General features: G+C 41.0%; 2 protein-coding genes across 4 annotated transcripts in view; one reads left to right on the top strand and one right to left on the bottom strand.

Annotated features, from left to right (window-relative positions):
* Nucleotides 1-505: 505 nt before the first annotated feature.
* LOC122400136 (DNA-directed RNA polymerase III subunit RPC4) lies at nt 506-2692 on the bottom strand. Of its 3 annotated transcripts, XM_043401429.1 has the most exons (8): nt 2553-2662; nt 2073-2344; nt 1870-1993; nt 1430-1682; nt 1280-1360; nt 1099-1220; nt 786-1025; nt 506-727 (listed from the first exon to the last, which is right to left on the bottom strand). In XM_043401429.1, the coding sequence occupies exons 2-8, from the start codon at nt 2324-2326 to the stop codon at nt 608-610; spliced, it is 1194 nt and encodes a 397-aa protein (XP_043257364.1). In that variant the 5' UTR covers nt 2327-2344; nt 2553-2662; the 3' UTR covers nt 506-607. The 3 variants fall into 3 exon arrangements, with proteins under 3 accessions (XP_043257364.1, XP_043257355.1, XP_043257373.1); XM_043401420.1 differs by having other exon boundaries at nt 2073-2692; XM_043401438.1 differs by having other exon boundaries at nt 1099-1193; nt 2073-2692.
* A 3199-nt stretch (nt 2693-5891) lies between these two features.
* LOC122399260 (four and a half LIM domains protein 2) overlaps nt 5892-24265 on the top strand; it is a 138946-nt gene continuing 120572 nt past the window's right edge. Inside the window, exon 1 of the mRNA XM_043399840.1 lies at nt 5892-6099. Within this exon, the coding sequence (XP_043255775.1) occupies nt 6055-6099 (45 nt within the window). The 5' untranslated portion in view covers nt 5892-6054. The remainder of the gene's footprint in view (nt 6100-24265) is intronic.

The following is a 24265-nucleotide window of genomic DNA, read 5'->3' as shown; positions in this document are numbered from 1 at the left end:
CAATTACGAAGTTACGATTATGAACACAGTAGTTGTTTTCTTAGCGAAATGGAAGTAGTTTATCTGAACACAACAAAGACAGTAATTTCTTCTGCCACTTTAATGTACGATTTCTACATTTTTCAAGACGTTAATACAGTTGAGTAAAGAAATTATATTCCCCTTAGTTAGTAAGTTCATTTCATGAATTAACATTCGTTGTATAATACGATGAATTTAATTTGTAAATCTTATTTGTGTAAAAATAATTTTTCATCAAAGTATCTATAATTAAGATCAGAAAGAAAATAAAAATAAATTCTGTCTTGAAAAGAAATATTGTGCTTTGTACGAGACTATTATCACACCCTCTTGTTACGGCATTTGTACGCGTAAGTTACGTAGTGAAATTTAACCTCCGATCACTACACATTTTACTTATAGTTCAGAATTACTACTAAAATTGAACGTGATAGAGCTTACTTCACGTATACTGTAGTATTGAAAATACATGATTTTCAGAAAAAGTAATTCGTACTTGTAGTGATGTATAAATCTACCCATTTAATTCATTTTTTTTTACAATAAGGAACACGTAACGATAAAATTATATTTAATATAAATATATTTACAATTTGGCCAACATGGATTCCCAATCGGGTGAACAAATAAGTGTATTGCTGACAGGCCCAAGATTAATTAAATCGCCGTTTAATTGTTCGGTATCCACTTTTGCGGCGAGGAGATCCTAACAAAAATTATTTCAATTACATTGTTCAATATTTTTGCATGTTTCAAATACGTACTTGTCGGAAACTAAGGTGCGATCCAACATCCACGATCAAGTTGTTTTCGCCCAATAATAAGCGTGTTTTGCCAGACTTTAAAATTTGTAATTTGCCTAGAATACCAGGCTTCAAGCTATTTAATGTGCACATGTTCGTTTCCGAATTGTGTCCATTTTCTTTGTCGTGATTTGAGACGTTCGAACGAGTTGGTCTAGTATCTTCCTCATTGCTTACAAAGCCTGGTAAACAATCTGGAAACTGCAGTTTATTTGTTATATTGGCATATCGATAATAAAGATAAATATACATCCCTCTGTTAATAAATCCTTACCTGTATCAAGATGTAAGAATTTGTCTTATTTTCGATCATTTGGGGAATGCTATCAAACTCTTCTTTCAATTCTACACCAGATTTCGCTACCTTAACTTTAAATTCATATTTCGGTGATAATACTGAAAGTGATCATTTTATTTGCACATTCTGCTACACAGAAAAAGGAATGTATACTTACCCTCTCCATTCTCCAAAATAGTCGGTTTTCTGTCCTGTTCTTCTTCGATTTTCTCTTTAACTTCTTCTTTGTGCACTTTCGCTGGAATAATCGATAAAATCGTTCTAAAGTTCGTTGATACCACTAAAAGTTATTAATAGAGATATATACCCTCTTTGAACATTGGTAACATAATAGGTCCATTCTCATAATCTAAAGGTTCCCCATCGTCTATAAAATCATCTCTTAGCAATTGCTTTAATTTTTCCTCTTCTTCTGCTTTATTAATATTGCGATTTAACTCGAGTTTTGGCCTTTCTAGGGCTGACTGAGTGCTTCTCTCACTATCTCTAGTACCGCCTCCGCCGCTGCCGCGTTTTATTATTTGCGTGTTTGATGCGCCACTAGACCAGATACCACTAGACTGAAATGAACAAAATATGCGTAGAATATTACAGAATAATGTCATATTGTTTAAACGAGTGTTTTCAATATATTTTAACTAGTGTTTTCAATATATTTTAACTAGTGTTAAGAGGTATAAATGTTTTGTACTCTGGGTCAAGTAAAGTATACCCCTTAACACAAATGAAATTAATTTTTATTTATACTTGTATTAGGTTGCTTCCTCTTCCACGTCCTCTATCAGTCCTTTTACCCCTGTCACCCCTGCCACGTCCTCTGTTATGTTCCTGACCCTTAACCGACTTTGTTGAATCATTTTGTACCCCGTCGCTTAAAAAATGATTAATGTTTATACAATCTGTATGAATTACAGGAGTTACAAGACTTGCCTCTGACAAAAGTAACTTACTCTTTCTTCTTTGTCCTTTGAGCATTTAAATTTGGCGTGTATACTTTTTTGGGTTTCTCAGTCTTAATATTGCCTCCCAATGTTAAGTCCCTTGGCAAGCGGAAAGAAGTTAACCTGGTTGTTGTTGTGGTAGACAAGCCAGGTTCAGTTTTAATGTTCTTTATGGAGACGGGCATCGATGTCCCTGGCTCTACTTTTATCTTAACGTTTGTTGACAGCGTATGATTTGAATTAACAGACTTATCAGAAGCCATTGTTGACGATTGTTATTTCTTAAATATCGATAATCAACAAACGTTATAAAAGTCTTGCTCTTTTTTTCAATCAATCAGTAATTTTTATATAGAACTATATGTATTCCCAATGTCGTGTTTCTTAGGATCGATTTATTATTATAATTTAAAGCACTACATCGCACATAACCTCACACGATAATCAGAAAGGTTTTAGTAACAAAATGAATTTTATTAAGATACATACATATCAGCAAATAAATACAACATTATAATAAAATATCTTATCGGGTATTTCTTTCTAATAGAATTTGCAATTTTTCAGATATATGATGCGAGCATCATGTTACATACTCGACACATCGCACACGTACGACCATACTGTTGATACTCTTCCATTTTTACTAATCTGTAATATCGAAAAACCATGTGGTGAATTTGGTATTCATTTATTCAACGAAATGTTTAAACAAAGGTGCGAATTTGATCTCATAATTTAAGGGTTGCAAGAATAATGTATTAATGCAAATGTATAGTTAGATTCTCGTATGTTGGTACTAGTTTACATTTAGTAGAATTGTTTGCATACATTACAACTGTAACTTGTGTAAATATAATTTGGAGGGAAATGAAATCTAATACTTAGACTACAGATTCGAAAGAACAACAAACTTCGGTTCATATATTGGTGTGATGCAAGCGAGGTGAGAGACGGGGTATGAAACCCATTGGAAAGTAAAAAAAGTTCTAAAAAATCGAAGCATTACCGGTGAGTGATGTTTCTTATAAAACTAAAATCCTCTTTTTTAGTTATTTTATTTGGTTCAGTAGCGAACAAGGTTATTCTAAGAGCTCTATCGTGTTTTTGTAGGGATCGATGATCCGGAGCCCACCTGCAATTAAGAACCCGATTAGGCACGTTCAAAATTCTTCTAAACTAGATATTGTGAAAGTATGTATTCTTGAAAATTTTTATCGTTTATATTTCATGAATAATTACAGGTTACAATACTTCGAAGAAAGCCGTGCACGAAGGTAAAGGAAAATACAAGTTCGTACTCTTGGACTCCAAAGGAAACAAACATGGCGCAGGATCGAGGAAATCAAAAATCGTTTTTTAAGGTTTGATCGTTTAAAAATATATATTTCTGAAGCTTTATATTCTAATTTGACAAAATATTGTTAAGAAGAGTGATATCTTGAAATTTTCTATTTCTTCCCTTTTTGAAATATTTTTATTTTTGTCCGTAGAACGGCGCCAATCCTGCCGACGGTAAAAACACCTTCGCTCGGACAACAGATCCATGGGAGCTTGGAATGCCTAAAATATTAATTTCGCGTGCAAGTATGTCTGCAAAATATGTTAAATGTATCGTGGATGATAGAATTCCATTGCCCAAATAATAGCATTTTTAATCGCCTATTAAAGGACAGGATAGTGGTCCTCGATGCCGGTTAACCACTGGAATCAACAACCTCCAGGAAGCTTGGAATGCCTAAAATATTAATTTCACGTGCAAGTATGTCTGCAAAATATGTTAAATGTATCGTGGATGATAGAATTCCATTGCCCAAATAATAGCATTTTTAATCGCCTATTAAAGGACAGGATAGTGGTCCTCGATGCCGGTTAACCACAGGAATCAACAATCTCCAGGAGGCGATGGCAGGTGACGATGTTTTTAGGATGGTTAGTAGCAGTGACATGGGCAGGAGAACAGAGTCGGTGTGATGAGGTCATCGTATGGTTTTTTAGCCGCGGCGGCAGTCGCGACGCGGAGCGCCCGAACGCCGGCTGCTACGTATAATCCTGCGGCGGGGACATGCCCGCCATGTGCCTATCCGCGACGTATTATTTATCCGATCGCGAGTGCAACGTGTCCTCCTTCTTCCACGGTGTCGCGAGACCGTCGCTCGAACGCGAACACGAACGCGAACGCGCTCACCTTACTTTTAATTCGTGCGGTTCGGCTTACCGGTTCCACTGTTGATCCGCGGCACCGATCTTCGGTGAGTCTTCGAGTCGTCGACGTAAAATCCGCCCGGTACGAGAGCGCCTGATTTCGTACCGATGTGATTTCTACTCGGCTAGACGGATGACCGATTTAAAAGGCGACCGGTCAACTACGTTCTTAAACCTGTTCTTACTCCCCCTCGGACATGGAACACGTCGAGTTTTCGAGTAGCCTGCCTTCGCGGTACCCGCTCGTGGTATCTTTCGGTCCAAGTCCTTTCTAGCGTTCGAGCGTGTATGAAAATCTATCCGTGAGAACCGGTGTTTCACGCGACGACCGGGAATACGTATAATTTACACGGCGAATATTTTTTTTTTCTTTTTCTCTCCCCCTCGTAGATCTTTATTTCATCGGACCGACAACGATCCCGCCGGGTCGTCCACCTTTTCCGCCGTTCGTAAACATTCGGCGAACGAGAGGAAAGTAGCTGATTTATCGGTGACATTAGCGGCCGCGCGGCGCTCGAGGAATTCGAGTCCACCTTCTGGAAGGATTGGAAACTTTCTTGTCGAACAGGAACTGTTTGCGTTAACGTTTCGACGCCGTTGTTTGTGCGTTCAGGATCGTTGTAACAATAATAATTGTTATTATCGTACTGTATGTCGTAAGGATACCACGTGTTTCGGGGTAAGCGACGAGCAAAATACAATCGGCGCACGCGCGAAACACGACGCCCGAGTGTTCAAATCCCTTATCGCCAGACCGCGAAGCGTGGTTCTCCGCGATGCCTGGCGAAACGTTAGTCGGCTCTCGCGTGTCATCGACGCGATGCCATCGGGGATACACCGTGTATCGAAATCAAGCTCGCTCAGGAATAGATAATCAGTCTCAAAAAGAACCTTGAGATCGTTCGTGTTCGATTCCAGATCCCCCCCCCCAGGCCTCGACGATATCTACATTCTTTCGCGGTACTATTTTATCGTTCTTATGCCTCATTGGGCACCTACGACTCGTTCCGCGGCGTTAAGCTCCTTTCGGAGGAATCCCGTTCCAAAGATCAACGACGCGCAGTAAGATTGTAAACAAGCTTTGGTTTCAAAGTCGATCGCGCGTGACGTTACGCGATGCGCGTTTTCTTCGTCGTCGCGTACACATAGATTTATCGATATTCCGGTCGTTAATCGCCATCCTCATCCTTCGAGACAGGGGACGAAATAAAGGTGGATTTTAGCGATATCGATAACTTTTTATCGGACGTGAGTCACATTCGACTGGATTTTGCAACCGTAATACCGATATATTGCGTTCTGTGGCAATCGAATATTAATTCTTTTCCAAGTAAAATATCGAACGGACCATTTTCCATTACCTATCCGACTGGTAATGAATAAGCGAACGAAATAGAAATTAGCAAGGTGTTCGTCGTTCGAACAGTCGTGAATTCATCCTGGGCAGGACGACCAATGAAATCTTCGGTCTGGTTTCCAGAGGCACCAGTGGCAAGGTGCGAGCACGTGCGCGGGCTTGCGGTCGAATTCGAGGGATCGAAAGACGCGCGCGAACGCCTTCCAGTTGTCGCGCGCACGTGAACGAGGATGCGTCGTGGCGGCTCGTAGCTGCTCGAGCAGTTTTGAACTTTTGACGTGCCGTCGTCGTCGCGTTCGCGCGTGTCGCCGTGACGTCCTAAATACTCGCCGAGGATTCTCCCGCTGGTCGCAATCCGCGCGCGACCGGAGGCTGTGAAAAAGAAAAAGAAGGTGACTTTACTTCGCGGGAGCGACGGTACGACGAAAAATGAACGGCGTGCAGCGAATGCCCACCGACGCCTTCGACGTCAAGGTGAGTCAATTTGCTCACGTTAACCGAATTTATCGTTCGTCTGTTAGTCACGAACCGAAGATACGAAACAAAAGATAAACGTCGGTTTATCCGATGCTCGTCGATTACAAATTTTAATTACAGAGCATTTTTATAATAAATTGCTATGTGCTGGTTTTGTTGTTTATTGTCTCTGCTCCTAGATCAGTGGATGGCTATCCTCGTCGCTCTTGATCAGAGGCAGATGATTTAAATCATATTTTCACGAGATTGTTTGCAATTAAGGAAGAGCAACAATATTCCTAAAAATTAGAAAAACGATAGAATAGGGTGTAATAATTTTAAAAGTACTCATAGACATCCTGAATATAATCTTAATTTCGGGCAAGTTAGCCTCGAATTATTTGCATTTGTCACAATTCTTGGATTTCCTTACTTAACTCTAGTATGTTATCTTATTTAGTATTTCACTTTGTTCTTGTGTCAGACATATGAACGCTCACGCACGTAATCATCACATTTTCAATTGTTTGTTCTTCTAAATCAAAGAGTATTTTCCATTATCCACTACATTTAACTACAAGCATCGTGTTTTCATATTCCAGAACGTTATTAAAATGTTTGACCCCCGACTAACCTGTTGAGAAATTATTCTCGTGTAACGCAAGAATTAACACTTATCGCGTAATAATACTTGATTGCTATTCGTGGGCACGTACAAAAACTTGAACATGAATTGTGACTAATTATCGATCAAAGATACAAGTTTAAACATAAAGATAAATGTTACGTTCCGGCTACGCGCGACTTCTCGCGTTTCGTTCGTTTACATGTGGAATTTTTTTGCCTGGAAGGTTGTCGACCCTTGTGCTGGGCCTACACGCAATTTGTGGTTGAACCCAGGGACAAGTAAAGTCCCTATCTAGATACAGATTTCGAACAACCAATAGGAGACAAGCAACCTTTTATTCGTTTGTATATTTGTTACACTTAATAAATAAATATTTTATTTATCGTTCGAATAAAGCGTAGTCCATTTCTGGTTAAAACCGCATAAAACACGTCGATAATTAGGTGTTTTTGCGATATAATACGAATACGTGATTTTAGTATGCAACCGTGAACATAGCCGCGAATAGCGTCGTGCAAGATTTCGATAACCGTGTTCCTTCTTTTGGAGGGAAAGCGAAGATGAATGGGAAGGAGCAGAAGTACGCCTGAAAAAACGTTGTCTTTATGCATAAGAATATTACCATCGCCGCGTGAGTATCTCTCAAAGCAGTATTTTATCTTCATGTCGCAGGAAACGAGCAACGTACATGTAATTTATTGTAATTAGTAGGCAGAGGTAGATAAAATTTAATTCGAATAAAGGGAGCCGAGTAAAAGCGACGTGCGGCAACGTTTATTTGATTAAATAGTTGCCCGGGCAGATTTTTGCTCGTTAAATATGATATATTTCATCCTATAATTCAAATTCCGATATTTATTAAATTGGTAATAGCTGGGGCGAACGTATAACCAAGTTCGCATTAATATATTTATGGAATAGTAAACATATTTTTCTTTAATCCGATAACGCTTAAGTGTGGGGGGAGGAGGGGGAGAGGGGGGATCGTTCGCGTTGCAGAAATTTTACGCTTCGATAGCGTGCAAGTGTTCCGAAGGGAATGAAATTGGACAGTGTTCGTCGTCCAAAGGTTAACGGAAACATTTTGCGTTTCAGAAGGCATTTCGGAAGAGAGACGGGGCCCCTCGAAGTAATTATCTTCAGGCTTCGATAATTCTAGATCCGTTACTGGTAATTATGCCACGACTACGGTCGCTGTAAACAAATATAGGACGGATTCGGGTCGGTTGCTAGGCGTGCGACAGTTTCTCGAAGAAAAATACGACGGTCGCGGCAGTGTAGTGGTAAGCGTGCCTCGATTTGTAAGGTTATCGGCGCTCGGCGATGTAAACCGAGGCGACGAAGGTTGTTTAAAAAGCGTCGTTTGACATGTGTATACACGTAATCGGGACGACCTTGGCCCGCGTAACCCAGTACGTACGGCGCCCTTGAACGAGGTCGTTACTTCTCGCAGAAGCGAACGATCGTACAGTTTCTATCGTTGTCTCTACGCTCTCCACTCTATTACGCCTATCCGTGGCCCCGATAGCAGTTTTCCCACGTCGAATATACAGGGTGTTCGGCCACCCCTGGGAAAAATTTTAATGAAGGATTCTGGAGGCCAAAATAAGACGAAAATCAAGAATATTAATTTCTTGACTAAGGCTTCGTTAAAAAGTTATTAACAATTACATTCAAAGATATCAAATCGTTCTGGAAAAATTATTTTCGGTTGCGGAGGTCAATTACAATCATTTTTGGTGAGTAGACATATCCCCGAATTCTTACGCACTTTCGAGAAAAAAATTCGAGTAGGTGCCCAAATTTGTTGGCGATATTGAAAAGTTCCAAATCATTCTAAAAAAATTATATTTCGTTATAGGGGTCAATTATAAGCATTTTTGATCATTAGACATATCCCTGAAATCCTACCCACTTTCAGGAAAAAAATTCATGAAGGTGTGAAATTTTTCGACGAGATTAAAAAATTTCACATCGTTCTAAAAAATTATATTTAGTTACAGGGGTCAAGTACAAGCATTTTTGATTATTAGACATACCCTCGAAATTGTACCCACTTTCTAGAAAAAAATTCAGTACGGGGGGAACTTTAAACGTTAATTACTTTTTAACAAAGCCTTCATCAACAAATTGGTATTCTTGATTTTAGCCTTACTTTGGACTCTAGAATCTCCTATTAAAATTTTTCCCAGGGATGACCGAACACACTGTATATTTTTTCCTTCCCCTCTTTCCGCAATGCGGCTCGTCCTCGAGTAGGGGGAGGGGGGCCTATACGCGTGTGTTTGTGCGTGCGTGTATTTTTTTTCGGGCAAACACTAATATCGATTAAATCTCTCGAGCGTCCTTTTTCGACGTTCGGTCGCTTTCAATGGCTTCGTACGCGCGACGATAGATTCCAAGATCGAGAGTCACGGGCCACGACGAGTCGTTTCCACGAAAAGTTGAGCAACTTGAACGCTTCTCTGGGAAGTTTCTTTTTTTTTTCGTTCCCGAGTCCCTCTCGGCCCATCGCGACTAAATGGAATGTCCTCCGGTCTCGTTACCAAGAGGACATCGATCGTGGCTGGATTTATATCGTACAACCTCGCGTGTCAATTCCCCCTGATGGCTTCCGTGTATATTTCTGACTTTTTTTTTCATAGTTCCCCATTTTTTAATTTTAAAACTATTATTTTTGAGATACAGAAACGTGGACGAGGAAGAAATATATTCGCTGGAGGTTTCGGTCGAAAAGTCGACGTTGGATGATCGAACGTCCGGTCTAGGAAACGCAGTATCCAAGAGTGTATTTTAAACAGACTAGTAATTATATTTCAACGTTAGTAAGTACTTTAAATCAAGTTCTATTTATCGTAGAAGCTAGGCCTCTCCTTAGGCGTTCTCATACACGATACAAATTTTCTATCACATACAGTTCGAGGACCATTATACCATATAAAGTCAAAAGTCAAGGAACCTAACTCTCGAAAAGTGTCGTTAAAAAGTTGTTCACCGCTGGAAAACGGTTACGATTTTTATTACCGTTCGAAGCAAAAGTGTGGTCGTCCCACGTAAGATTAAATCTTTTGTCGTTTGATCCTCGGGCAAAGGCCGAATATCACCCCTGGGGTTTGCACGGATAATTAACGGCGCGGCTCATTAACAAGCTTTCTCTAAAAACGAGCGAAAAAATTCGCGTTTTAATTGGACGTCACTCGGACGTCCGAGTCCGTCTTCTTCTTCCGCGGCGGAGAGAATCCTCACCGGGAAAGCTTGTCCGGACAGAGAAAGAGAAAAAGGAGGAGGAGAGAGTCGAGAGAGATCCACGACGACAAAGGAAACGCGTACGCGCCAGCCACTCGCCGCAAATGCGAGCCGGGTTCACCCACTTTTCCCTCTCTGTTCCGCCGTTGCGGTGGCCACCGTGGAGAGCATTGCCATTCGGTAAGGGACACGCGTGTGTGCGTACGCGCGCGTCGAACATAACGTGCAATTAGGTGTCTTAACGCCGAGGCCGGTGCACCGAGGTAACGCGATACCTGCGCCCAGGCTTATGGCAACGCGACTCCGCCGAGGCAGAGGTTGATCCCTCCTGGATCAGGGATTCACGATGCCCGAGGGGACCTCCGTAGGGTCATCAATGTATTCTATTTAGCCCACGAAACTTCCAAGAGACAAAGTAAACTTCTTCGTTAGGCTCATTGTAAGAACAAGCGTAATATAAATTAATTAGATAAGCTAAGTAAACAAAGAAAATATTGATATTGTTGTACTTGTCAAGGTCTATTGTTGGACTCCAGTAGAATTGACAATACTTTATTTTCTTAAGAAACTCGTACAACTTGTATTAGATCGACTAAGTATTAGACTCTTTTTAGCTTTTATATACTGGAGATTGATTATTGCTGGAGATAGGTAGAGGTAGGGACGATGGTCAAGGGGCAGGAAGGACATTAGAAATCGTGATGAGGATGAGTTTGTAATGTTTGTGATGTGACTGAGTGGTGTCTGTATGGTCGTGTTGGTCATCCAACACTACTCTTAACACGTTCACCGCCAGATCTAAACCATATAATATTCTGCAAAAGTAAAATTTTGATTTCAGACCATTGTAAGCTACATAACCTAAAATTTGTTCCACTACTTATTTTTCAACCTTGAGAATTAATTTTTCTAGTATCATAGTGGTAAATCTTGTTACTCATACATGGGTGACGTGGCAGTCAGAGTGTTAAGGGTTATCATTAGAACTACAATGCAATGGAAATGTTTATTTCCAGTCGATTATATTTTGTACAGTTTTCATTAGAAATTACGAGTAATTTTGACCGCTTCCGGTAGTCGTAGCGTTAAGAAAACGAGTATTGTCAGGTGATTGTTGATAAAGCTGGTCGAACGTGCGAGTGGGGGGGAACGATAAGAAAGAATCTCGAGGCACGCCGGGGATTTAGGTTTCACGAGCGTTGGTGCGGTTCGCGGAATTTGCGTAGTCGCGCAGAAAAACGAGGACGTCTCCCGGATGAGGAGACGAAGGCGTAGTCCGATGTCTCCAAAATGCTGTTTACGCATGGTGGCTGGACGATAACGCGACCCATGGGGAGGAAGTCGGTGTAACCGATATAAATAGCGTTGACGAACGCCGTGCAATCTCGTAACGCGATCGCCCGGCGATTTCTCTCGCGCTTTTTGCTCGGACGCGATTTGCTGACCGGCGCGCAAAAACCGCCGCGTTTCGGGACGCTGAAGGGGTTACACGCGTAGTCTCTCGCCATAAAAGAAGACTAGATTTTTAATGTTTTTTTTTTTCGTTCAACTTTTATTTTCTTCAAATCATATATTATGATAATTTAGTTACCGTGCGCTAGTATAGAGCTAGAATACAGGGTGTTCGACAGACCCTGGGAAAAATTTTAATGGGAGATTCTAGAGGCCAAAATAAGACGAAAATCAAGTTATTAAAAAATTAAATTGAAAAATTTCAAATCACACTGAAAAAATTATATTTAGTTACAGGGGTCAATTACAAGTATTTTTTATCATTAGACATACCCTTGAAATCCTACCCACTTTCGAGAAAAAAATTCATGAAGGTGTGACATTTTTGGACAAAATTAAAAAATTTCAAATCATTCTAAAAAAATTATATTTAGTTACAGGGGTCAATTACAAGCATTTTTGATGATTAGACATATCCTCGAATTCGTACCCACCTTCGAGAAAAAAATTCATGAAGGTGTGAAATTTTTCGACAAAATTAACAAATTTCAAATCGTTCTAAAAAAATTATATTTAGTTATAGGGGTCAATTACAAGCAATTTTGATCATTAGACATACCCTCAAAATCCTGCCCACTTTCGAGAAAAAAATTCATGAAGGTGTGAAATTTTTCGAGAAAATTAAAAAATTTCAAATCATTCTAAAAATATTATATTTAGTTACAGTGGTCAATTACAAGCATTTTTGATGATTAGACATACCCCCGAAATCCTACTCATTTTCGAGAAAAAAAATTCAGTACGGGCGGAATTTTAAACGTTAATAACTTTTTAACAAAGCCTCCATCAACAAATTAGTATTCTTAATTTTCGTCTTATTTTGGCCTCTAGAATTCCCCATCAAAATTTTTCCCAGGGATGGCCGAACACTCTGTATAATTTATTCCTTAATATTATAACAGTAGATTTACATCTTCATTTTAAGCGTGAAAATATATCTCAGAGATCGGTTTCTAAACTGTACGATACAGTGAAGAGCAGTTCGCCTTGGCAACGAGCTCTTATCTTAGTACAATAAACACCATGATTTCGTAGAACCCAAAACAGGGAAGAAACTCTAGGTACATATACACCGTTACTGAAAGTTCACCAGATATTATCTTTTCCCAAAAATAATAGATACGAAGAAAATCAGCAAACTCGCGTTTCTCCTTAGAATTAATTACGTTGTAATTAAATTGTCGCTGACATGTAAAGATAGAATAATTATATACAGCGTATCATACAAAAATTGTAACGACTCTCGCCTGTGGCACGTGTTCTGTTATCTTCGAACCGTTCGCCGTTGTAAACCGAATAGACGGATTAGGAAGGGGAATCGGAAACCCGAAAAGTGTCAGACGGGCGCGGAACAGTGGATCGTCCACGCGTCCCACGGCTCGATTCGCTCGGTTTCTTCTTCGCGACACTCGGTACGGACGGTTCTTTGCGACGGCCGGCGTCGCTAATTAAATTGGCACGCCGAAGGATCTCGTTTCAATATTTTGCTTAGACGACTCACGGTTAGCGCGCAAGGTCTCGCCGTTATTAAGATGCAATAAACCAGTCGCGCGTGCTGCGGCTACGCTCGAAGGCTGCTCTGTCTTGTGTCCCGAGTGAAAGCAACGGAAAACCATTCGACGGGGCTCTATTTCTTTCCCCTACCTCCCCCCGTGGCCGGTTTCTTTACCTTTTTTCCCCCTGTCTTTCGAACGAACTTCAGTTTCGCGTTACCACCGGGACTTTCACTGTGCTTGCGAACTTGTAGGGTCCGCGAACAGAGGGGAACCAAAATTTAATCAACAATGGCCTCCTCCAGCCATTTTGTAAATAGACCCATACACCAGTTTCGAAACTAGTCTAATAAATATGTTATAGAATATATGTTATCTTGATGTTTATCTTAACCATTTAATTTTTCTCTCTTTTTACGTGTAATATAATGACGTTGAATCATGTTCTTTCGCTGAGCTCCCCTGGTTGTAGATTTTTTTTATATATATTCAGAGTGCAGTGAATTATTGATACAGATTACCAGATTTTTTGATCAGATTTAATGTATAAGGTATAAATTTATAAAGTTGTTAGATCTAGATAATAATTAAAAATATGTGTAATTTGATACCACGTGTCTAAGTTAACGTAAAAATTGCACGGTTGCAAGGTTAAAATTTTTTAGGATAGCGTCGTTGGGGCCGCTATGATTGAAAATCGCGGATCCCCGAATGGTCGAGCCTTGAGGGGGGTGGCTCGTTAGGGGGTTGCCGCGTTCCAGTTTTAGGCGCGATTTGCCTATCGATCCCTGGCTTCGATTCGTCGTCGTCGTCGGCCGTCGTGGTCGTTTCCGTGCTCGAGGAACGTCGCGAGCCTAACCACTCGGTCGTTGAAAAGGAGAGGGCCATTGTTGCCGCAACTTACGAAATTGCCCGCTATAAAACACGCGATCGATCATTGGTAACGCCGGACAGGGTGCTATTAATCTTATTTCGCAAACGGCCGCCGCAAATCGCGAGTTATACGGCGTATTTAAGCGAACGGCTCATTTGCCGCAATTAGGTCAATTATTATCATTTGCTGGAGCGAGTCGTAAACCAAAGCGGTCGCTAGCTGGAACCGGGACATTGTTAAGAAACCCGAGGTGCCGTTGATCCGTTTCTTTTCTGCGGTTTGTGGAATCGTCTTCCACGGTAGCCTCTTTCTAACCCTTTGGGGCCCCGCGTTCGTATAGCTACGTCACTGTAGAAATGTGTTGCACCGTACGTTGCTAGAAAAATTGTTGAACTATGCTTAAGTTGATGATCGAGGTTCAAAGTCACCCTTCGAGGAATCGATTATCGATATTAATTTAAAAGTTGATCGTTTCCATTCGAAACAAGCACAATTTCATCGCAAAATTATATTTTTTAATAAAGTTACAGCTACTCGAAAGAACACCTGCGGTTTAACAATTGTCAATTATCGACAATTATATCGATAAGAGTCAATTATCGATATTAATTTAAAAGTTGATCGTTTCCCTTGAAAACAAGCACAATTTCATCGCAAAATTATATTTTTTAACAAAGTTACAGCTACTCGAAGGAACACCTGAATTTTATCAATTGTCAATTACAGACAATTATATCGATAAAAGTCAATTATAGACCTTAATTTAAAAGTAGATCGTTTCCCTTCGAAACAAGTACAATTTCATCGGAAAATTATATTTTTTAACAAAGTTACAGCTACTCGAACTAACACCTGAATTTTATCAATTGTCAATTATAGACAATTATATCGATAAAAGTCAATTATCGACCTTAATTTAAAGGTAGATCGTTTCCCTTCGAAACAAGCCCAATTTCATAGGAAAATTATATTTTTTAACAAAGTTACAACTACTCAAAAGAATACCTATCTTCTATCAATTGTCAATTATCGGCCTTAATTTAAAAGTTGATCGTTTCAAGCGCAATTTCATCGGAAAATTATATTTTTTAACAAAGTTACAGGCACTCGAAAGAACTGCATTTTCATGGTTCTTCACGTAATTTGTAGATTCTTCGAACGATTTGTCATAAAGTAACAAATTCGGAATTTATTTAAGAGCAAAAGGGATGAAGTTATAATTTCGTGACTCATTTTTTACCCCGCAAGTAGAAACAGCGATCACTGGTCAGACGCGTCAGACAAATCTTGTTCCATCGAACTCCTACGCTCATTTTGCACGTAGAATCATCCCTTGCATGATTATACTAAAATTCTTTCATAGATAGAAAAATTAAAGAAAAACGAACTTCATTTGTTATGTGATCGCATGTACGTGTACGTAGAGAACCGTTTCGGTTACAAAATCGTTCGTGCCTATCCCTGGATACGGAGTGGCCTAGTCTCGTCCAAAGGTTAGAGTCGTTTCGAATTCGAGGGAAAATTCATGCGAAACGAGAATGGAGAAACCGTGCGTCGAGCGTCGGAACAAATTGTCCGACGAGAGAACGATCGCGGCGATCGGTGTCCATTTTTGGATTCCGATCGAACGTATCGGCGCGGATCCGATTCGGTTACGAAACACGCGAGACGAAGGGGAGTCTTGTAAACGACGAGGAATCGTGCCAACGTCGCTACGTGGTGTTTTCATTTACGGTTAAACGAGTCCTCGAGCGAACATGGTTACCTGGCGTGTCGACCGGGAGGATCGTCGCGTTCGCGAAACGATCGATCGAGTACACCGAGAACCTCGAAATTCGATCGTACGAGGAGCAGCGGCGTTCGAACGTTATCTCGTCGAATAGTTCGGGAATTGTTAACGCGTTTGAATTAAATGCTTAATGCTCTGTATTTTAGTTGGGCGCCGGGGAAACACGAAATCGACGGCTTCCGCGGGGCTTCCGGTAGGTAGGTGGTGTTACACGTGTACCCAGTTATATCGAACAGATTTCAATTAGCGGCGACGATCGATCGAGGTAATTGCCGGTGATAAAGCAACCCAGGGCTTCTCTGTCTTCCAATCGCGTCGACGTCGATTTTTCTTTTTTTTACCCCCGTCGCCTCGAACGGCTCTACGTTTCGCGCCAATTTAACGGGTTTCGTCCGTTCGCAATTTTCCTTAAAAGTTCGCTCCGGTTGCGACGTCGTCGGGACGAATCAAAGACGAACCGGCGAGAAGCCGCATCCGTGACTCGAGCTACGATAGATCATAGTCGTTCTCGTGTGCACTAGGTCCATCTAATTCTAATATGATTTCTCAAGTAATCGGAGTTCAAGTTCATGTCGGTGGACATTTGTTCTTAAATAGACGATGCCCAAAAATGGTAACTTTTCCACGCCTTTAACCAGTCAGCTGTGGCTCTTTTCAGAGTGTACACTTGTTTGTTTTATTTCGTCTTGTTCATTACTATTTAAATAGTAAATGGTAACTAATTTTAGCATGACGGATATATAGTCGTCGTGACACAAAATACTGCCATTTCTCTATGATGGGCATAGTCATTAAACACACTGGTCAAGGGTGTGCAATTGGGAGGGTAAACAAAGTTCACCATCTTGGAAATTGTATTTTCTCAAACTACGAAGTTCCATAGTTTGCTACCATCTTTGGGTTAATATCTTTCATATTTATTTTTAACTTTAAGCAAGTTGTTTTTGAGTGATTCGAGCCAATCAAACAAATAATCTTCAAAAATGGTAACTTTTCTACTAAAGAAGCAATTACCCCTTTAAAAGATTTATCTACAGTCAGGAGTGTAAACAAAGTTCACCATCTTAGAAATTCCATTTGCTCAAAGTACGAAGCCCCCTAGTTTGCTACCATTTTGAATTAATATCTTTTACACTTATTTATGGTGATTTGACTCGATTAAAGTAACTATCCCAAAAAGTAAACTTGCGTTGACTTTTCGTGATTTAAGTTTCCACGATGAAGAGCGATGTATTTGAGTTTATTTAGACTAGAGAAATATTTTCTGGCGTTTATGGAGGATTCGTAGGAACAGGGAAAGCGGAAAAGGGGCCGGTTCGATAGAACGATCGCGTGTCTATCGGTAATCGATGTCCTCCGGGAGTCGCGTGACTCCCCCGGGACGCTTACCTAATGCTCGAGGAGGAATCATAATGCAACGTGGCCAAGTTACACCGGCTCGTGAACTGGACAACGCGAATTCCCGCGAGACGCGTTTATAAACGGCCAAGATGGACGTCGCGCTTCGGGAGTGGCCGGTTAATTCATTCCGTCGTGTTGCAAATATACACGGACCGGCGATTAAGTAATGAGGCTGATTTTACTTTTAAAGAGCTACCACGGTTACGTTCGAAGTCGATACGAACATAAAGCTTTCTGCTTATTAAACACGACGCCATCTTTTTTTAGATGCAACGATAGAATTCTTTCGATTTTTTTTTCTGTAAACACCCTATACAAAATTCATATTAAAAAAGCATAAAACCACTTAATCCCTCTTGATACTTTTATATTTTCAGTCCAGTCTTACGATAAATATAAGAAGGTATAATAAAAGAATTCATGTTCTTCCAAATAATTAAAAAGATCTCTCTGCATTAAAACGTCGATCACCAAAGTTTGTCAATCGATCAAGTATATTTTTTCCGGTGTTATTTTAAGCCTCCAAAGAGTGGACGTTTTTTTCAGCCACTTTTCGAAAAGCCTCGCGAGAGATAGCAAGGTTTGCACAATCGCGGTATTTATAGACCCCGTTAGTGGTCGATTATGATAAAAAAATTCGGTCTCATTATATCATCGTTGGTCTGTGTACGGTACGATTGCAGAGAGGATCGCGAGGGAACAAAGGGGGAGGGAGGTTTCGCTTTCAGAGTATTTGCTCGTTCGTGCGTAGAGGTATTTACTTGTCGCGCGTTTTACGTCGAGGATCGCGCGCGAATTCGTGCGTACGAATGTAATGGAAAGCAAATACTTAGCAATCGTGCAAATTCCACTGGCGTATCGGTAATTACCTATCGACGACGCGATCTTGCGAGCCGTCGTATCTGATCGTCGATAACATCTTTTTTTTTCCATTCCGTTTCTTTTTTCTCTACGGACTAATAAAAGCACCGGAACACCTTGGGAGATACGTTTGATCGATTAGTCACGCTCAATGATCGGTAATTATCGTATTCTAGTTCCGGCGAACGCGAGCAACGCAAACTTTGCGCGCACCGTGTTTCCTGCTCGTTGTCCCTTCTTTCACCGAACTTTCGTCAGGTTTTCAAGCATCACTTCGCCACGAGAAGCTTGATAATATACGAAAATCAAGAAATTACGCGGTTATTGCGCGTTAAACCGCGCCACACGCTCGTCACTTTCGTTCTCCGTACGGAGCAAAGTGGATCGACGGAAACGTTATTAGTCAGATTTAGACGCAACAGTTCGCGTTCAAGAATGTTCACGACGCTGTTACAGCGAAGATCGTCGTCGAAAATTCGGTACGCGCTTCTAAACGTTTTCCAATAAGCGTGTCGGGTTTCGATTAATTGGATCGGAACTTTGGGGGATAGGGTGTCAACCATGAAAAGGTGAACACGTCGTTCGCGTTATACAGCGGAGTATATAATCAGCCACGCCCTTTTTAGACCTTATCTAGGCTGCACCCTTCGATCTTTTTCATCCCACCCTACCCGATTCGTCGGCGAAAGGTTAGCCTGTACGTGGCTCGCGTCTACCGAGTCTCGGGGGACGAATCTCCGCTGAAACCGGGGGAGTGGAATTCGAATAATCGTCCCACGTCCTTCGTAGTCTCTATTTCGCTGCGTTTACGCGAACGTTTCACCCTTGGATGGTCTCTGTTCCGCGGTAAGAAAATCTGAAAGGTTTCCGCGAACGCGACATGTTATTTTTACAAGGGGCGTATAGTCTTTCCCTGTGGAACGCCACGTGTGTTCCTAGATTCTCTGACAGGCTGCATATATTATATTTAGTTCATTTTGGGGGAAGTTACAAACAGATTAATGTTTGATAATTTTGTTATACTCTATTTAATATTAAAAAAGCGAGCCAGATAGCAGGATAGCCTCCTTTTTTGGTCCTTTTCTCTTGGGTGACTGCAATATCTTGCATTTAAAATACGAGTGTTAGTGTTTAGTTATGTTAGGATGAGGTGAAAAGGCAATCTAGGTAATGAGACTAGAAATAGGGGATTAATTAATTTAGAAGTTTTCATGCGGTCCTGAGCCTTCTTTAGGTCAAAGAGTATACATGGTCCATCGATCACTTGCGAGCAAAGACTCGAGCGTAGCCCTCTGGCGGCGAGCGCACGAACCGTCGCCACAATAGAATTTGGTCCACCCGACAGAGAGATCGCGCGGAAGAGTTCTCTAAAATAAAAAATAGTAATTACAACACACCGTGAATAGAAGAAAAAAGTCCTTCTCGATATTTAGGTAGGGACGTCGGTTAATGGAGAAATCGGGGTCGCGGCGTAACACGCGAAACAATACTTTGAGATCTAGCGACGTTTCTCGCGGTCGGATTGGAGCACGTGGCATAGCCAACGGCCATTCGGCCTGATTTACATCCGACCACCAGGTTTCCCTTTTTGGTGATCATCGAGCGGATGCATCGGGACGCGAATGAGTCTCTTTGGGTGTCCCCGGGTGCCTTGTAAGCGAACAAGAGCCGTGGGAGACTGGGAAGAAAAACCGAGCTCGGCGAAAGAACAGAAAGGCTTTTCATTCGCGGATCGTTTCTGTCTTTGGGATTCTTCCCGCGGCGGAAGTTCGAGGAATTCCGGCGTTAGACGCCTGGTTAGATACCTCGCTTCAAGCAAACAATCGTCCCTGCCACTGTTTATCAGCCACTGCTCCGCCATTTTTCTCCTCTTCTTCGATTATGTAACATAAAACACGCACAACCGAGCCTGTACGATAGCAGAAAAGTATACGGTATCGAACTCGGATACCACAGCGACCGCGAAACCGTAGGATGATCTAATATAAACGATAACAACGCGATAATTGTACTTTTCTGCACAGTCAGCTCGATACTGTCGTTATCTTCAAAATAACGATACGAAAACAGAAGCAAAGTCAGGTGTTTCGATCAGGTATCGGGAGAAAAGGATATTGGTGGCCTAATACGAAAATATGAAAGAAAAGAATCGATTTTCTGGACGGTTTACGGCGAGAGTAACGCGTCGTGCGCGAGCTTTGAAAGCACTCGGGGGGCGTCGAACTCCCGGGAGCTGAATACGTAACCTGGCGATAATTTGCCCGTTTAATTTACCCGGTTCCGCGGTTCGTACAGAGGTGTATCGTTATCGCGTAGACGGTTTCGTGGAAAGATTCCGTAAGACTATCGTCGTCGACGTGTCGCGCGGCGACTCAGAATTTACGATCGTTCGGCCGCGATAAATTTTAGGGTCATTGCTTCTGCAGCTTTTCAGTTAACGCATTCTTTTCCGAGGCGCGACAACTCGATAAGTCCGACCCACGCGTTCATTGTTCGTCTCGGTGAGGCAATTTTTTTTTTTTCTATCTGTCTACCATTAGCGAAATTTTTCTTCCCAGGCTTCGTTTCTTAAAGGCTGAGACTAGACGCCGGGAGACCCGACAGGAATCTAGGTTTCTTGCCGCGGACTGTTACATTATGCAGAGACTAGACTCTACGTTGAGCGCTATAAGCTGCGTGGAATCTGGATTACTTTGGACCTAGGCTATTAGGGGCTTAGCTCGAGTACATACACCGAACACGGAGGGGAGGGAGATCGCTAGAAATTCTGCAACTTAGCGCTGCGTGTATGGTTATATGTTAACTGGTGTTCGATCGTCGATAGAGAAACGTCCATAGTCCGTGGATGGTTCAAATAGCCAATAAAGTAAAAGCTTTTCTTCTTTTTGTTTCTTGTCTTCGAGACAACGCACGTTGGGAGATATTTATATGTCTCGAAAGCTACTCGATGCATGTGTGATCCTAGCAAACTGCCTTAGACGCTGGGATATTGGGCAGTCGGTCGAGAAGTCTGGGAAACGTTAATAACTTTTTAACAAAGCCTCAATCAACAAATTGGTATTCGTGATTTTCGACAAAATTAAAAAATTTCAAATCATTCTAAAAAAATTATATTTAGTTACAGTGGTCAATTACAAGCATTTTTGATCATCAGACATACCCTCGAAATCCTACCCACTTTCGAGAAATAAATTCATGAAGGTGTGAAATTTTTGGACAAAATTAAAATATTTAAAATTGTTCTAAAAAAATTATATTTAGTTACAGGGGTCAATTACAAGCATTTTTGATGATTAGACATATCCTCGAATTCCTACCCACTTTCGAGAAATAAATTCATGAAGGTGTGAAATTTTTGGACAAAATTAAAATATTTAAAATCATTCTAAAAAAATTATATTTAGTTACAGGGGTCAATTACAAGCATTTTTGATGATTAGACATATCCTCGAATTCCTACCCACTTTCGAGAAATAAATTCATGAAGGTGTGAAATTTTTGGACAAAATTAAAATATTTAAAATCATTCTAAAAAAATTATATTTAGTTACAGGGGTCAATTACAAGCATTTTTGATGATTAGACATATCCTCGAATTCCTACCCACTTTCGAGAAATAAATTCATGAAGGTGTGAAATTTTTGGACAAAATTAAAATATTTAAAATCATTCTAAAAAAATTATATTTAGTTACAGTGGTCAATTACAAGCATTTTTGATCATCAGACATACCCTCGAAATCCTACCCACTTTCGAGAAAAAAATTCGAGAAGGTGTGACATTTTTGGACAAAATTAAAAAATTTCAAATCATTCTAAAAAAATTATATTTAGTTACAGGGGTCAATTACAAGTATTTTTGATGATTAGACATACCCCCGAAATCTTACTCATTTTCTAGAAAAAAATTCAGTACGGGCGGAACTTTAAAAGTTAATAACTTTTTAACGAAGCCTCCATCAACAAATTAGTATTCTTGATTTTCGTCTTATTTAGGCTTCTAGAATCTCCCATTAAAATTTTTCCCAGAGTCGAGAAGATAGGTTGAGCGCTTGCGAGAGAGAGACAAGAGCGTAGCCCTCTAGTGGCGAGGGTTAAAAAAGTTGTAATTTGGGTAATATTGAATTCTACTTTTTGCAATCCAGCTTCACAATTCTTCGAAGAACATCAAACTACTTTGAGTTTGAGGATTTTTCACTAATTTTAATCGATAGGAAGTAATATTAGTTCGAATTACTATTCTTCGTTCCCTTTGTTGCCCTAAACGCGGTCCGGGGTAGTTTAGCGAGCACATACGAGGGACACAGTGTGGCTACACCTATCCCAACCCTAAGGTAGGCCGAGGTAATCCGCGTCGAGCGATAATATTGATCGAGGAACCTAATCGAAGCGAGCCAGAAGGATTGTCAGACGTTTCGTGGCGCGGCGATAGCGTATTTTTATTAATGTTGAGGAAGCGCGTTATTAAATTACATTAAGCCGGGTACACAGGATTGACCGTGGTTCCTGGTTGTGTCAGGGTCGTACCACTTTATTTAATAAGGGTCAATTACCCTAGGGTCAACCATGTTAACACGCCATTGCATAATTTATGAATTATGACCGTTGGCTTCTCCCTTTTTTCCCTCTGCCGGGCTGAGTTACACGCGCCTGGACGTCCTCCTAAATACTCGGATAGCCTAACTCCGTTGTCGACCGTATCTTAAAAGTTAATCCTCCCCCGTACCCCCGGTTGTTTCCGTCATAGTAAATCTGCGCGACAGGATTTACATTCGTGCGTTCGCGTTTCGCGCTTTTGCACAGTGGTTCTTAACCATAAGACTCGAAGGATCCACAGATAAATTCAACCGCGATGTTCGTTGATGACCAACGTACAAAAGTTCAGATTAATCCTTTTTCAATTGCAATCCCGATTCACGTAAAATTTTACACATTCAACTTTCGAACTTTTAATCGAAAGAAATGTGAGCAATATAAATATATTTAATTCAAATTAATACGTATGTGGGGGCTGTCGCTTCCCGTGCTCGCCGCTAGAGGGACCGTTTCTCTCGCAAGCACTCGATCGACTCTCAATATCCGGGCGTCTAAGACAGAAACGCTTCTCCTTATCTTTTTCTTTTCATCTCAACCACAGGAAGTTAATTTTGCACAGGCCAGTGATTACAAAGATTTACAAAAATTTCAGTTTATTAAATTACAAAATTATCAAACCATTATCCGACCCCGAAATTTCTCGAAAGGTGCAATTCAAATGTAGTTAATATCAGGATTATTTGAAATAGAGTGGTTTAGGGCCCAATGGGACTTCCAAAAAGGGGCCCCGGGTGCAAAATGTTCAAGAACCACTGATTTTATGTAACTCGCGTGGCGCACGATGTCCTTTGTGCTCGGATCGGCGTGATGTACACGCGCTCGTTTATGCGTCCGTCCCGCAAGTTCGCGCGAGAAGCAACGTTTTCCTCCAATTGCTATTTTCGTGGACTCAGGCGGACGTCATCCGCCCACGTTAATCGCAGTACCCGATCCCAGCCAAGCTCTCTCGGACATTCGATTGATCGCGCTGATTCGAGCGAGTGATTTGCTACAACGTCGACGAGGATGAGATAACATAAATACATTGTTGGTTGGCCATTATTCGACCGAATAATATACCGTCATAAAGCATTGTTGCTGGTTAACGATAAAAATCAATTAAAGGGAGGGGGACACTCGAAAACACGATTGAAAAATAAAAATTTCTTCCAAGCTATCTCGCAAAAAATATATCCATAAAAAGACAAACGCAAGAGAGGGGAACAGAGTAGATATAAATAAAAATATATTGCTTGGGAGAGACGTTTCTTTCCAAGATTGGAGGATCCTATACATATTTATTCGTGTATTCCCCCTTTTCTCCCTGTTGTTCGTTTCTGTGTACGACTTATTCTCGTAGATATATCTGCGAATGGGCATATTTAATTTAACGTCATAGATGTTATCCCCTCCCTAGGAGCGTATCAGTGCAATGGAACGTAATGGTCGTTGATCATTTGCAACAGAAGCGAGTTAAAATGGAAAGAACGTAATAGACTGTTATCTGAAATGTTAGCTCGATGACGGGGCATTAACGAAAAAACAACAGGCATTCTTCGTCGGTGGCACCGTAAACGCTCACGACGGTTAGGTAAACGAGGATAAAAGAAAATTACTTCCCGCGATGTGCCGAGCATTTGAACAATAATGCCCCCCTGCCGTTAATAAGGAAGATTGCTAGGAAAACATGCTGGCATTGAGTTTATGACTTAATTGCGGACGCGTGGAAGACGGTCCCGCTACGGCAATACGCTAAAACTAGCGTGGAGGAATGTTAACCTTCGCACTTGAAACCGTAATCCACGA

The sequence above is a fragment of the Colletes gigas genome, unplaced genomic scaffold (assembly GCF_013123115.1).
Source record: "Colletes gigas isolate AHSC1104 unplaced genomic scaffold, ASM1312311v1 Colletes_gigas_Sc00002, whole genome shotgun sequence".
NCBI lineage: Eukaryota > Metazoa > Arthropoda > Insecta > Hymenoptera > Colletidae > Colletes > Colletes gigas.
Note: the sequence above shows the minus strand (reverse complement) of the source record. Positions and strands in the feature narration are given on the sequence as shown.